The following is a 14587-nucleotide window of genomic DNA, read 5'->3' as shown; positions in this document are numbered from 1 at the left end:
AAAAATATTTACCTTTTCCCGAGAGTAAACAGAATTTAGTTGCAATGCTTGTGTCTGCGCCTCTAATGTTTTGAAGTGTGACAAAACATAATGTACGACGTTGGGAAAGTTGTTCATCATGGTGCGAGCACAGCTCTCGTCTCTGGTGTTTGTTTGTTTTCCAGAGGGGTAAACTGCTGAGTGGGGATATTGTTGAGGATGATTCATGTGCTTTATTTGTCAGAGTTTTTTCATTTTTTCCCGGTTTTCTTTCGCAGCCTGAATGCCTCTTTGTGAACAAGTCCACACACGACATGTGATGGATGACCTGCACACGGATCTCTCTATTAGTGGGGAGGATTCATTCTGTTACATATCGATGTAGTCTACTGTGTATTACTGCAAATAAGTACCGTACCTCTTGCTCTCTCCACTCGTAGGGGAACATGTTGTTCTATGGGTGTTTTTTTTAACTGTTTTTTTTGCTGGGTGACTGTTTCTGTTAGCCTCTGGTAGCATTGCCCTTATTACATAGAGCTTAACCTCAGCGATAACTTGTTTAGTTTAGTATCGTTAATAAAGTTATAGAATATCTAATTTATGAGAAACAAAACACACCTTACGGAAAATGAATGTTTATCAAATCAGAAATCTGCATTTTAACAGCAACGTAACATAGGCCCTGTGTACACGAGAAATATATCTAGGCGCTACAACCGGTTTGGAATTGATATCATTTCTGGATTCAGAACCTGCTATTTTTCCAGGATGGCAGCACGCACTCATCACCGTCTCCTCGCTGTGCACCCAGGGGGGGCGTCCCACTTACAGGGCTTCGGATTGTCGCAAATGATGCATCCGAACAGAGATTCATAACGCTTGCGTAAACAAGGCCATAGCTATTGATCTGTGACGATACCTGATATCTCTGTGACCTTATGTCCTTTGTTTTTGCGTATGCAGGTAAGGCAGAGAGGGCCGTAGGTCAGGGCTACGGAAGAGAGCCCGTCGAGTCCGGCTGTCAGGTGAGTTGGGGTGATTCAGCGACACACCTGAGCCGATCAACACAGAACTACACGACGACATCAACCATTAGTCTCCTGATCTATGCAGAGCTCACACAGCAACACATGCCCACACAAAATAAAAGAAATATGGGTAGAAACAGCAAAGAAAGCAACCCAAAGACTGGGGAGTAGGAAGAGCCCGGTTTGGTATGGGTATGGTATGGGTTAGGGGGATTTCTAGATACCCAGGATTCGTTATGCCGTTTACATCATCTTATTCACAGGTGATACTCAAACTTTAATTCTCTTGCATTTGAATCGTACTGATAGTAGAACTTAACCCGCCAGTGTAACCCGCTACCGAAGACTGCTGTGGGGCGGCGGTATTAAAAAAGACACCTAATGAACACACTGTACATAAATATTACATTCATTATTTAACCTCAGTACAATTATTGTTTCTGTCTGTGGTGCATTGTTATGAACAGAATATACTACAGAACACATGGAAACATTTATTTACCCTCTCATTAAATTATCACCAGTCTAAAGGCATTAAATTCAGAAAATAAATAATAATAATATAATATAATAATAATAACATTATAATTAAATGTTATGTAATAATTCTTGCTAGCAGTTTTATACATGAATTTGCATGATTTTCAAATGAATTCAAATATTGTACAAAAGTCTCTGTCTTTGTGTTCTCTTCTCTTAGTCAAGCTTGCGATCCAGTGTTGGAACGCGTCCTATGGCCGTGAAGTCGCCGGCTCCATTCCCCTCATTCACAGCCGCCAATCAGAGACGGCGCTCGCTTCCAGAGCCTATCGGTAATGGCCTCTTCATGATCAATATACTAACTCACTAACTAACTAACTAACTCACTAACTGAGTGACTTCTAAAGCAAACCGGTTATGGTCTTTGATGTTCAAGTATACACTGTAATTCTGCTGTAATCCCAGATTTATCTTCTGAGGTTGTAGCAATTGAATCATAAGCAGGTTGTTTTATCGTAGTATCAGTCAGAACAGATGAGCCCTCCTAATGTGTGACCGAACGGTGTTACACTAAAGAGTGGCTACATTAACAATGGACTCAGAGTTCATCTCAGTGACTTAGGCTTGCATCAATGTGTGCATAATGTTTTTGAAAAGGAGGCAAAATATATCCATATTACTTCAAATGTTTAAAACCTCTTTTCTTATATATCTATCTTACTCAGTCACCCTCTAACACTCAGTGTCTAACAGAGTGTACCCTAACTCACTGATTTATATTGCTTTATTTGTTCCAATATTTACAGTTAAATACACCGCCTCCGTTGGTGTCCTTCATGTGTCTCATTGTATCCAGTAACATGAAGTTGTGTGTTTGTTGTTCTACTCCCTTCATTCTATCGCTGTGTGACCAGAGCTGCTTTTATCTCCACAGAGCCGCTGCAGACAAAGAAGGTTCGCAAGGTCCCGCCCGGTCTGCCTTCATCTGTGAGTGGAAGATCATCTGCTTCTCATATCAATGGGTTCCTCACGCAGCACAGACACACAAACACACAGACACACGAGCACACAAACACACTGACGCTGACGCACACTGACTTCCCTGTCCCACACTCAGACGACCTGGTCCGTGTTGGGTTTGGGGTTTGGGTTAGCTCGCTGGCTTCAACGGCTGCACCTATCGGAGTACGCAGCTCCTATTGTGTTTGTTCAGAGTTAACCATTCGGCCAGCTCTATATATTTGCACACAATCTAGATTTAGTGTGAGCATGTGTGCGTGAATGGGTTAAACGCTGTGTGTGTATATTACACTCAGTTTTGTGCTTGTTTGTATTAAACACTGTGTGTGTTTGATACAGTCAGTTGTGTGTGTGATTGTGTGAAACGCTGTTTGTTTAATACAGTCAGTCGTGTGCTTGATTGTGTTTAACGCTTTGTGTGTTTGATACAGTCAGTCGTGTGCTTGTTTGTATCAAACACTGTGTGTGTTTGATACACTCAGTTGTGTGTGTGATTGTATTTAACGCTGTGTGTTTAATACAGTCAGTCATGTGCTTGTTTGTATTAAACACTGTGTGTGTTTGATATAGTCAGTTGTGTGTGTGATTGTGTTTAACGCTGTGTGTGTTTGATACAGTCAGTTGTGTGTTTGATTGTGTTTAACGCTGTGTGTGTTTGAAACAGTCAGTCGTGTGCTTGTTTGTATTAAACACTGTGTGTGTTTGATACAGTCAGTTGTGTGTGTGATTGTGTTTAATGCTGTGTGTGTTTGATACAGTCAGTTGTGTGTGTGATTGTGTTTAACGCTGTGTGTGTTTATAACAGTCAGTCGTGTGCTTGTTTGGGTTAAACACTGTGTTTAATGAAGTCAGTTGTGTGCGTGTGCCATACGTGTGTGTGTGTGTGTGTACATTGAGGTGATGGATCTCCCGCCCTGTCACTGTGCGCCCCCCCCCTGCTGGGCCTCTCTGGGGAGGGGGGGGCTCAGAGCTGTCACTGTGGATCCCCTCTCCTGCTCGTTTGATGTTTAATTAGTCATTATGCTGCCCAACAGGGCGCAGACAGAGATTAATAGCAGAGTGTCTCCACGTCTACTGGAACCGGTCCCAGCGGAGCAGGAGGCATTAGGATGCAGAGGAGTGGGGAGCTCAGCTTGCACCCGCTTGGACCTCGATGGGGGGGGGGGGGGTCTCTGGTTAATATACATAAATCACGACGTCAGATGGTCATTGTTGGATTTGCAACGGTTGTTTCTGTAAGCTCTTAACTCAAGAATGGCTAGCGGTTCTCTGTTTGGTCCCTATAATAAGAAGCAACATGTGAGTGGTTCTCTGTGGGACGGAGCCAGCGCTGTGGTTCTGCGGTTCTGCGGAGCGGTGCGAGCTCCGCCAACACGCAGCGGACCGGAGGACACGGAGGGCTGCGGCGCACGCCTCTGGGTCAGTGATTCTCCTCCGACGCGTCCGTCTGCACGACAGAGTCTGTCGGCTCTCGGACGGCAGAAAGGGTGTCGCTGCTTCCCCCTCACATCAGCGGGGGGGAGGGATGGATGAGGAGGGAGTCGGGATGAAGAGGGAGGGATGGATGAGGAGGGAGGGAAGGATGGGGGGGGTGAGGGATGGATGAGGAGGGAGGGAAGGATGGGGGGGGTGAGGGATGGATGAGGAGGGAGGGAAGGATGAGGAGGGAGTTGGGATGAGGAGGGAGGGAAGGATGAGGAGGGAGGGATGGATGAGGAGGGAGGGAAGGATGGGGGGGGTGAGGGATGGATGAGGAGGGAGGGAAGGATGAGGAGGGAGGGATGGATGAGGAGGGAGGGATGGATGAGGAGGGAGGGATGGATGAGGAGGGAGGGATGATGAGGAGGGAGGGAAGGATGGGGGGGAGGGATGGATGAGGAGGGAGTTGGGATGAGGAGGGAGGGATGGATGAGGAGGGAGTTGGGATGAGGAGGGAGGGATGGATGAGGAGGGGGGGGGATGGATGGGGGAGGAGGAGGGATGGATCAGGGAGGAGGAGGGATGGATGAGGAGGGGGGAGGATGGATGCGGGGTTGTCAGGCGGCCGTATCTCTTTGTTGTGTAAATGGTGTTAGGCTTTTATTTGTCACTACTTAACACACGGGCGCAGGTGTGGCTCTGAGACTCAAAACCGCCCAATCAGGAGGTGCATTGTGTCGCTCTTTGGGGGGGGCAGGGAGAGGAGGCTGGAGGAAATACTAGTTCCTGGTCCCCCCGCGCCTAACCCTGCACCGCTCTGAGGACAGATCGTCAGGCTTCGGGGATTTATTACACTTGGACTCCGATCCTATAAAATAAAGAAGATGTTAATGATAAAGGGGGAGAATAGAAGCAGTGCAGGAAGTAGAAGACAATAGTGGCAGCCGTAGAGGAGTGGGAGGATGTCTGGCGGCCGCAGGAGGTGGGAGGTGGTGGTTGAAGGGAGTGGTGGGAGGTGTTGGTGATGGGAGTGGTGGGAGGTGGTGGTGATGGGAAGTGTCATGAACTGTTCCAAGCGCTGAGAGCTCTGCCAAGGGGCTTTAAGTGGCTGTGATTGTTCAGCTTTTTCTGGGGTTTTCGCCCGAGAATGCTGTGGCGGTGGCGCTGCTTGTGCTGCAGGAACACGCTCGCGCGCGGCGCTGAATGCGTTCCCGCCGCTGGCGCTGGCGGCGGAGGCGCTGGGAGGAGGGTGGAGGCTGAGCAGGGCTGGAGCCTGCCAGCAGCTGGAGGAGGCCGGAGCCGCAGGCTGCACTGCCGCCTGCAGACGCCGCTGAAAGCGTTCTGCTGGTGTCAGCACCTCAGCCGCGCCACAGGCCTGAAAAGCTGCTTGATTAAAAATACATTTATAACAAAATGCTTCCTATCTTTATTTCTACTGCTGAGAATATTTTGTATTCATGTTTCTCAACCTCCAATCTCCACACTTTTTTTTTCGTTCCCTAAGCTCTTCGTCCTTCTCAGTCTAAAAATACTTAAATCAGATGGGTAGTATGAGTTGCAAATGTGTGTGTGTGTGTGTGTGTGTGTGTGTGTGTGTGTGTGTGTGTGTGTGTGTATGTGTGTGTGTTTGTGCGCTAAAGTGTGTGTGTGTGTGTGTGTGTGTGTCCTACATGAAGGAATCTAATCTAAATGTTTATGGAGGCACATCCTCAGTGCATGGAGCTTCTGACACTGCAGTCTCCCCATGTGAAGGCTATCTGGAGAGGCCAGCTGGTGATTGCAAACATTTAAATGTTTATAAGCCTTTTCACCTCATAGACAAACCTTTTCTAAACATACATCCACATGTATACACCACACATTCACATTCACATGTCCACACACATTCTAGCACACACCCATCCTCATGGCTTCACGCTACTTGTATATTTATCGTTGTGTTCACCTCATTTTATCATGATTGTTTGTCATTTACATAATTCTGGTTTTAACTTGCATTTCTTCAGTATGCCAAAAATTTGTCTGGGTGGAACTTGTTCAAATACTGGCTTTCAAACGATGGTGCTCAATGAGATAGATATCACCGCATCATCTAGAGTCTAATATGTGATTTGTTCTGGACCTTCCCTGATTCAGTGGGTGTTCCCTGATTTAGTGGGCGTTCCCTGATTCAGTGGGTGTTCCCTGATTTAGTGGGCCTTCCCTGATTTAGTGGGCCTTCCCTGATTTAGTAGGCCTTCCCTGATTAGTGGGCGTTCCCTGATTTAGTGGGTGTTCCCTGATTTAGTTGGTGTTCCCTAATTTAGTGGGCGTTCCCTGATTCAGTGGGCCTTCCCTGATTTAGTGGGCATTCCCTGATTTAGTGGGCGTTCCCTGATTCAGTGGGCGTACCCTGATTCAGTGGGCGTTCCCTGATTTAGTTGGCGTTCCCTGACTCAGTGGGTGAACGTGAGGGACACTCTCTACTCGTTGGGACACCGTTGGCTATTCAGCTGATAAGATTGATTGGCAGGCCTAATCTCTTGGATGAGTTGGATGTTGGTTCCGTGTGAAGCTCTCTGTACGTGACCTTAGATGAACGGGTGCTTGTGATTGGATGGGTGGATTGCTCCAGGCTGTGTACACTGGGCAGTGCACATAGGATGTGTTCATAGAGCTTCTCAGGAGGCCCTTCCAACCCAAAGCTAGGGGCTGATAGCGGCTGATCATGTCCATTGATAAGGTTGGCTCTGATAGCGGCTGATCCATTGATAAGGTTGGCTATAATAGCGGCTGATTGTATCCATTGATGAGGTTGGCTCTGATATCGGCTGATCCATTGATAAGGTTGGCTCTGATAGCAGCTGATCATGTTCATTGATGAGGTTGGCTCTGATAGCAGCTGATCGTGTCTATTGAAAAGGTGGGCTCTGATAGCAGCTGATCGTGTCCATTGATGAGGTGGGGTCTCTGGACGGCTGGAGGGGAACCTGTCCTGACAGGAGCAGACTGGAGCAAATCAAATATGTTTCAGAAGCACAATAGCTCTTGTTCTCAGGATGAGGCTGGTTGTGTTTGTTTGTGTGCGCACGCGTGCGTGCGTGCGTGCGTGCGTGCGTGTCCGTGGGTGTGGGACTGCGCCTCAGGGATTTCCAAAGCAGCATCTCAGTGTGCCTTGGTGGGTTGTGCATGACCAAAGGGATTGACATTAGCTTTGTGACAGATCCCATCAGACAACATCAGTACTGCTGCTCGCGGCTCCAAGACAGGGAGAGTCGGCCTAGGGCAGAGCCTCAGGCCCCGGGCGGAGGGGTGACATTCAGAGGAGAGAGACTGCTCACTGGCTCCTTGTAGCTCACGCCCTCACGCCGATGATCTCTGCAGCTCTCTCGCTCCCTGCTTGTCATGATCAACAGGTATTTAAGCAGACTTTGATAAACATGCTCGCAGTTAAATAAGAGTTTTGTCTTTTTGGCGATAGATAAGGTTGATGAGTCGGTTGAATGTGTTTTGTTTGTAACAGCCATTTGATTCCTCCCGTCATTCATTCCTAAATGGGTCAAATGATATGGTCTCTCATTGTGCGTTAAATGTACGCCATTCTTTTTTTTTTTTTAATGAGTCTTGCTACCTCGTTATTAGTTTAGTCTGATTTGTGAGACTAACTACAATACTATACCACAATACTAGCAGTACGTTAAGGACTATAAGTCCTCAACGTTTCTGTTGGTTTCCTTTCAACTAATAAGATACTATTATGATTAATAATATTATAGTGGCCTAGGCATTGTTGAGACCGAGGCATACACATTTCACGTCTGATTTAAATAACATTTACCCCAAAGAGGGCATAACTGGAATGAGCAGTGTAATAAAAAAATGGAAAATGTATTTATTTGTCTTAGTAAACGTGACCCTGAAGTTATCTATATGTAGCCTAGCTAATCCGGTATCCTGATTATTTAACTTCTGAATGTATCATCTTCAGTCATTGTTATTATTCTCCAATAATTTTGAGTAATGTTTTAGAATAACTGCTGCAAACAAAATCTTCAATGTTTTTCTTATAAACAATAATTGTCCTTCTAAATTTGTGCTGCCACAGGGTACACTTATCTCCAATAGCTGGCTATATTGAAAACGTCAAAAAACAATTATATTGTGTTATTATTTCCGTTGCATGCAACAATCAAATCATCTTTATGATGCTTGGATTGCATTCAGGGCTCTGTTTTGGCGAGCTGAGATAAGAATTCTTCATTAAAGGATCCATGCTGATGTGTCGGGATACTTTGGTTTTTTCCATCACCACGTGCAGATTGCAAAGCACGCCGAACGATCTTTGGATTATTTTTTAAGAAAAGATAATGCATCTTCCTATTCAGTCATCCATGTTGAGCCTCTGGTGTTTCGCCCTGGCTGTAAACCAGACTCAGCACTCTTACAGGTTTCCAAGTCTGACGTTGTGAAGTCACACCAACAAACTATTGTTGTTGGTTCTTTGGGACGTCTGCCAGTTTAAGGAACTGGTTCAGACTGAGCGTCGGTTAGTAAACTGTTGCTCTGCCTGTTCTGCCAGCCTGGTCCGTCCCTCAGGGGCTGAGGCTGGGAGGGGGGTCATGAATTAGTATTTTGTACCGCGAAATAATTTGCGTCCTCCTACTTCCTACGAGCTGCGTGTTTGCCAGGTAACAGTCTGGAGCCTGGAGAACAACTAGAAAATAACAAGAGTCACAACGACATAGACAAGGAGAACAAATACGGGCCAAGAATCTCACAAAGCAATGTCAAACAATATAAACAAACATTAACGGAAACAGATATCCCTCTTCCAGAAGCCCCTCCCTCTATCTCACTTGGCGCCTCTAAACCCATGTCACTGTGTCTTTTAATGAATATTCATGAGCAAGCTAGATTAATGTAGTCCAAAAAAGGGATCATTTCCAGCCGGGGACCGTCCTTGGAAAACGGGGGTGTCTAGTAAATTAGTAGGCTCCCCAGAGCTCAGCCAATCACATGGCTGATGAGCCGGGCACCCCTGCTTTGACTAGGAGGACCCTAACAGTGTCGCAGACACCTCTACGTCTCTGCCTAGGAGCTGGGATGGTTTCATGCTTTGGGTTTCAGAAACGCTCCTCTGCCGCAGATACTGGAGTACAGGGAGGGCAGCCAGAGGCCTGCGCCCCTTCCATCTGCTGAGGAGAACAGGTTAAAACACAGTAGAACATAGAAACGCTCTAACATAGAAATGCACTCATGGACTCATAACTTCCTTTCTTGCCTGTTGTAAATGGTTCCTGGAGCGCTTTTGTGAGTTCACGGCATTGAGGCTTTCCTTGATATGAGACTGCTTTTAGGCTTCGGAACATGGACGTCCACAATCACTAGCCTGACGGCTGTTCTAGAACGTCTCATCCTAGTGACTGGGAGCTGGAAGGAAGTATGCTTTTAAACACGACTGCTGTTGCTTACATTCTTCATCCCACTGGTGGTGTGTCGGGCAAACGGGACGATTTGTGTGAACATTGTAGCATCTCTGTCTTTTTGTGTCTTTGCAAGCAATACTTTTGGTATGATGTGATCGCCTTTTGAATTACCAATACCCCTTAGTCCAACTGTTTTGGTCTGCAACCATCTTTGGTGCTGAGATTAACATTGAACGACTTAATGCCTTTGAAATGTGATCGACAATATCCACACCTGAACATCATTTTCCGTCCCCAAAAACATGCTGTTGTATCTATTTCAATACATAGCAAATAATATAGTTGCACTTTATTTAATCAATTCAATTCCCGTCTGGGATGGTTTAAGGCTTTTTAAACATACTTCTATCATCGATTTCCCTAGAGCACCAATGCCAGGACTGAAATTATATCAGTATGTATATTTCATCTCTTGGCGAAGTTTGAAAGACTTGCATAGAGGAAGGGAGAATAAATAACTAAAAACACACTAAAGCGCCCCTCTTAAAAGGGATGGCTGGGAGCTTTCATCTGTGTGTAACAATAATCCTCTCATTGCGTGTGTGTGCCTCTGATTGGTCAAGGAAGCCTCTGCGAGCAGACATGAAAGGCTGGGGCTGTAGAGAGTGCTCTGTGCATCAGACGAACTGGGATCCTGCCCTGCTCTAACCATCCCTCACCTCGTCCACCATCACAGGTTGAAAACCGGCCGTGGCCTGGCTGCTGGGACACTGGTACACTGTGTGTGACTTGCCCGGTGTGTGAGGGCCCCCACTGTGTTTAGGGAACAGCGTTGACCTATTGGCTGTCATCAGGGAGGAGCTCTCAGCAGCTGCTGCGCGCCAGACTTTTCTGTTTACTTCCTCTGCTCAGGATTCCTGTCTTTTTTGGGGGGGGATGTTTGTTAAACACACTCTTGTGCTTCTGTCTTTGTCTTGCCTTAGTTCTACAGCCGTACTCCGGCCATGCAATGTAACCATAAAATAATAATCCCGGCAAAGGCTCCCACTGCTAATTGTCTCATGGAAACCGGGTAGTTTCCATGTCGAGTCGTTTGAATATTCAAAGATCGATGTCTGGATTGCTACAACATCACTATGCGTATTCACTGCCAACAGACTCCTCTGATTATTATAGGAAGAGCGTATGAGTTTGGATCCTATTTTGGCCAGCAGGCTCATGTCCTAGTTTGTTTTGTCTCGGCTATTTTTTTATACTTTCTATATTTTTTTTGGGCTGTCCTAAATCTGCTCACACATTTGTTTTCGGTCCCGCCCTCTTCCCTTTATATTCTCTCTCCCCCACCCTCCCCCCTTCCCCAGTCCCCCGCTCTCCCTGAGCACTTAGAGGGCGGACTGTACCACAGCAGCTCAGCCCCCCCCCTGCTCCAGTCCACCCCTGTGAGCGGCGTGCAGTGGTTCAGTCCTGCTTTGCATTAGTTCCCTGAGCGTTGTGTCGGCCGGGGCTGGGAGAACGATTAGTCCCTCCTGAATGCCTGGGATGTGCGTCTAGGGAGGAGACCAGTGCTGCACTGTGCTCAGACAGGACGCTCGCGCAGTTGCCAGTGTGAGAGTTGAGGCTAGAATGCATTGTGCCTACCCTGTCCCAGGAATGGGCAGCAACTCCTTGATGTATTACTACAACGGCAAATCGGTGAGTTCCAGCTCTCTGGATGAGTGTGGTATCAGAGGGGGACAGGAGAAGTAAAGTGTGTGAGAGTGTGCCGCTATGTGTGTGTGTGTCTGTGTGTGCGTGTGTGTGTGTGTGTGTGTGTGTGTGTGTGTGTGTGTGTGTGTGTGTGTGCGTGTGTATCATAATACTTGTGACAATCTGTGACATTCATGTTCAGCTTCAGTTGCTCAGAATGAAGTTATTTCAGCACTTGCCCTCCGCACTCTGACACTGGATTCTACCCTAGCCTTTGACTGGGGCTCGACTCTAGAAACCCATCAGTGTTGTTTGGTGAATTCATAAGTGTCCTCATTCTCATAAATATGATCCTGAATGTGTCAGTGAGGGGGAAAAGGTTCCATTCTCAGCAGGCAGCTGTGAATGTGTTTGTATTGGCTGTTTGGTTCGGCTCAGAGACTGGATTGAAATAATAACAAGTTGGCGTCTGGAAGTGATTAAGGGAGAGAGAGTGCCTGTTGAGGATACACTTCCCTGTTTGCTGATTGAGCTCCAAGCACCGGTGTGACTGCAGTTCCATCTGTTCCTCATCATATCGCCGTGTACGAGCCACAGGGAGACTGACAGGTTTGGTGAACTTTTCAGTTACAACTTATTGGATTTTATATTGTGTGTTTACTAAGTATTCTTTTTTGTTGACGTTTCTGTGAGTGAATGCAGAGCAGTCTGGCAGTGTTTGTGTGTGTGTGTGTGTGTGCGTGTGTGTGTGTGTGTGTGTGTGTGTGTGTGTGTGTGTGTGTGCGTGTGTAACACGTCATTCATACTTTAAAAAAATATGCGACCAAATGTTTTCATCTATCTTTAGTTTGCACTGCACATTTGAGAGCAAATGGATAAACATAGTTCCAACTTTCTGATCAAAACCAGTTCCTAAAAGACGACTCTGAAACCCAAACTCAAACCAAACTAAGTGATTTTGTGATTGTTTTTGCGATAAACCAAAGTGATGATAAAGCGAATGTAAGCAGAATGTCGAAGCTCTCAGCCTCTGGCGCCCTGGAGCCTCATATTGGCCCTCAGCCTGCTGGTGGCTGAGGGCCGGAGGAACTGATCAGACTGATCACTTTATGGGACCATCGCTGGGTTTGGTTGAAGGTTTTACTGGCCTGCATGGGAGTACTCACATGCACGCACACATGCACACGCAGTGCTCTCCCATGATAAGAACATTTCAACAATATTCCTTTGTGTCATCTGTCTATTCATACTGATGTTGTAGCATCTCATTTAGGATTTTTATTGGTTATTATCATATCACCTTTTAATAATTATTCATTTTCATATTTGCAAGTATTTTGCATTTATATGGCAATGTTACAGCAGTATATAATTACAAACAAAACAGGTAATGCCATTACGGTTTATTGGCGATCAGATATCATCCCAACACTAATCCCTTGTTCCGTGAAGTTGGAGATCCGGATATGTTGCAATGAGGACAGAACCTGAGCTAGCTTACCACAGCTTGGTTTTGTTACCGTCTGTGGCATGTTGAACATGCAACGCAATATCAAAACAACCACTCCATATTTATGGTTCTATTATGCCTCATGATCGTGACGTCTGGCTGAAGGTGATCAGATTTCTCTTTTACAAAATCAAAGTGTTCAGATTTCCGATTTGTTATTCAAACAAACTGAATCATTTTTAAAATATAAAATAATGTCTCTTTAGTTTAAATGACTTATATTATATTCTTGCATCTCCCTTGTAATCATGCGGCCCCTAGAGCTCTGACCCTGGAGGTCGTGTGTGTACGCTGTCTTTGTAGTCTGTGAGTGACGGCGCTTTAATGAAGGTCTTCCCAGAGGAGTGAACGGGGCGTTCTCCTCAGAGGCCAGTGGCATCGGGCTCCAGACCAGTTCAGGGATGGTTTATTAACTGGTTTATTAATGCCCTGCCTGGCCAGCCCTCGCTCCAACCTCCATGCCACATTATGCTCGACGCCGGGCCCCAGACGGGGGGGGGGGGGGGCGACCTCGGAGAGTCATGGAGGTGTGCTGAAGGTGGGCGCCCAGAACGCCCAGAGCACCCTCACCCCCCACGAGACCCCCGCGCCTCCCACAGCACCTTAATCCAACGTTGTCAGTGGGTGGCCGTCTGGAGGACCTTGCGCTGCAGGTGAACCTGGGGCCCACCTGAGGCTCTCGTGCCGGTCCCCCCCCTGCCCGGCCTCTAGAGCCGTGAGCGGCCCCCCTGGTGTCAGGGGTTCAGTACGCAGCAAACGGCCGCACGAGCCGCGCTGGAGGCACGTGGCCGCGTCGGTTTCTTGTTGGCGGTTCAGTCCTGGCGACTGTAGATCAGGTCTGACAGCGGCAAGAGCGGTCGGGTCCCCGTCTGGCCTTGGTTTGTGCGACATGATTACAGGATCAATCCTGTCCGTCGCACGGAGGCTCAACTCCTCTCCGATCTGTGACTGGTCCTGGTTCTCTGGTCATGGTTCTCTGGTCCTGGATCTCTGGTCCTGGTTCTCTGGTCCTGGTTCTGTGGTCCTGGTTCTCTGGTCCTGGTTCTCTGGTCCTGGTTCTCTGCTAATGTTTCTCTGGTCGTGGTTCCTGGTTGTGGTTCTCTGGTCCTGGTTCTCTGCTAGTGGTTCTCTGGTCGTGGTTCTCTGCTAGTGGTTCTCTGGTCGTGGTTCTCTGCTAGTGGTTCTCTGGTCCTGGTTCTCTGCTAATGTTTCTCTGGTCGTGGTTCCTGGTTGTGGTTCTCTGGTCGTGGTTCTCTGCTAGTGGTTCTCTGGTCCTGGTTCTCTGCTAGTGGTTCTCTCTCTGCCACCTCATCTGGAGCGGATGAAGTCAGAGCAGTGCTGGTGTCCTCGGGTCTGTTTGATCTGTCTGCCTGGCACACACACACACAAGTACACGTACACACACACACACACACACACACACACACACACACTGACACACACACACACACACACACACACAAACACAAACACAAGTACACGTGTACACACACACACACACACACACACACAGAAGTACACGCACAGACACACACACACACAGCTGTAAAGCAGCATGTCTGTTGCTCGTTCACTCTTCCCAGATCCCGTGGAAAAGTCGAGCAGGCTTTTAGTCTTTAAGTGTTTTAGTAGAAAAACATTCAGATTTGACATCAAATGACACAATTGAAAGCAGGGAAGCTGTGATGAGAATGTTCAAACATGGGTTCAAACATCTGAACAGTTTGATGTCCCTTCTCTTCTTCTACTCTTGCTTATTGTCATTTGATGGCAAGCGGCTCGTAGCTCTTTTCTTTGTTTCTTCTTTTTCTTATGTGTGTTTCGTACATCTTTTCGTTACTCTTACTCTTTATGTTCAGTGTATACTTGGATGCTGCTACAATTTCGTTGTACACTGTAAAAAGACAAATAAACAGATTCTGATTCTAATTGAATGACACAAGTTCCTGTAATTTAATATCCTTCTGCAACAGCTTGTTGCCTTAACCCTGGCTGACTCTGAGCACAGTGCTACGCTGAGATGCAAATACCTCCGATGAGCCCTGCTATTTCAACGCGCT

The 14587-nt window shown here is 47.0% G+C and overlaps 1 protein-coding gene across 3 annotated transcripts in view; it reads left to right on the top strand.

Annotated features, from left to right (window-relative positions):
- The window catches only part of tcf12 (transcription factor 12), a 45996-nt gene that overhangs the window by 15382 nt on the left and 16027 nt on the right, over positions 1–14587 (top strand). For 2 of the 3 annotated variants that reach the window (XM_079736433.1, XM_079736432.1), the window contains exons 6-8: positions 943–1004; positions 1708–1819; positions 2422–2474. In XM_079736433.1, the coding sequence (XP_079592559.1) occupies positions 943–1004; positions 1708–1819; positions 2422–2474 (227 nt within the window). Of the gene's footprint in view, positions 1–942; positions 1005–1707; positions 1820–2421; positions 2475–10894; positions 11024–14587 lie in introns of those variants that run through there. The other variant, XM_079736434.1, reaches the window with a different exon arrangement.

This window comes from Pollachius pollachius (genome assembly GCF_949987615.1).
Source record: "Pollachius pollachius genome assembly, chromosome: 5".
NCBI classification, from domain to species: Eukaryota; Metazoa; Chordata; class Actinopteri; order Gadiformes; family Gadidae; genus Pollachius; species Pollachius pollachius.
This window is presented reverse-complemented; position numbering and strand designations above follow the sequence as displayed.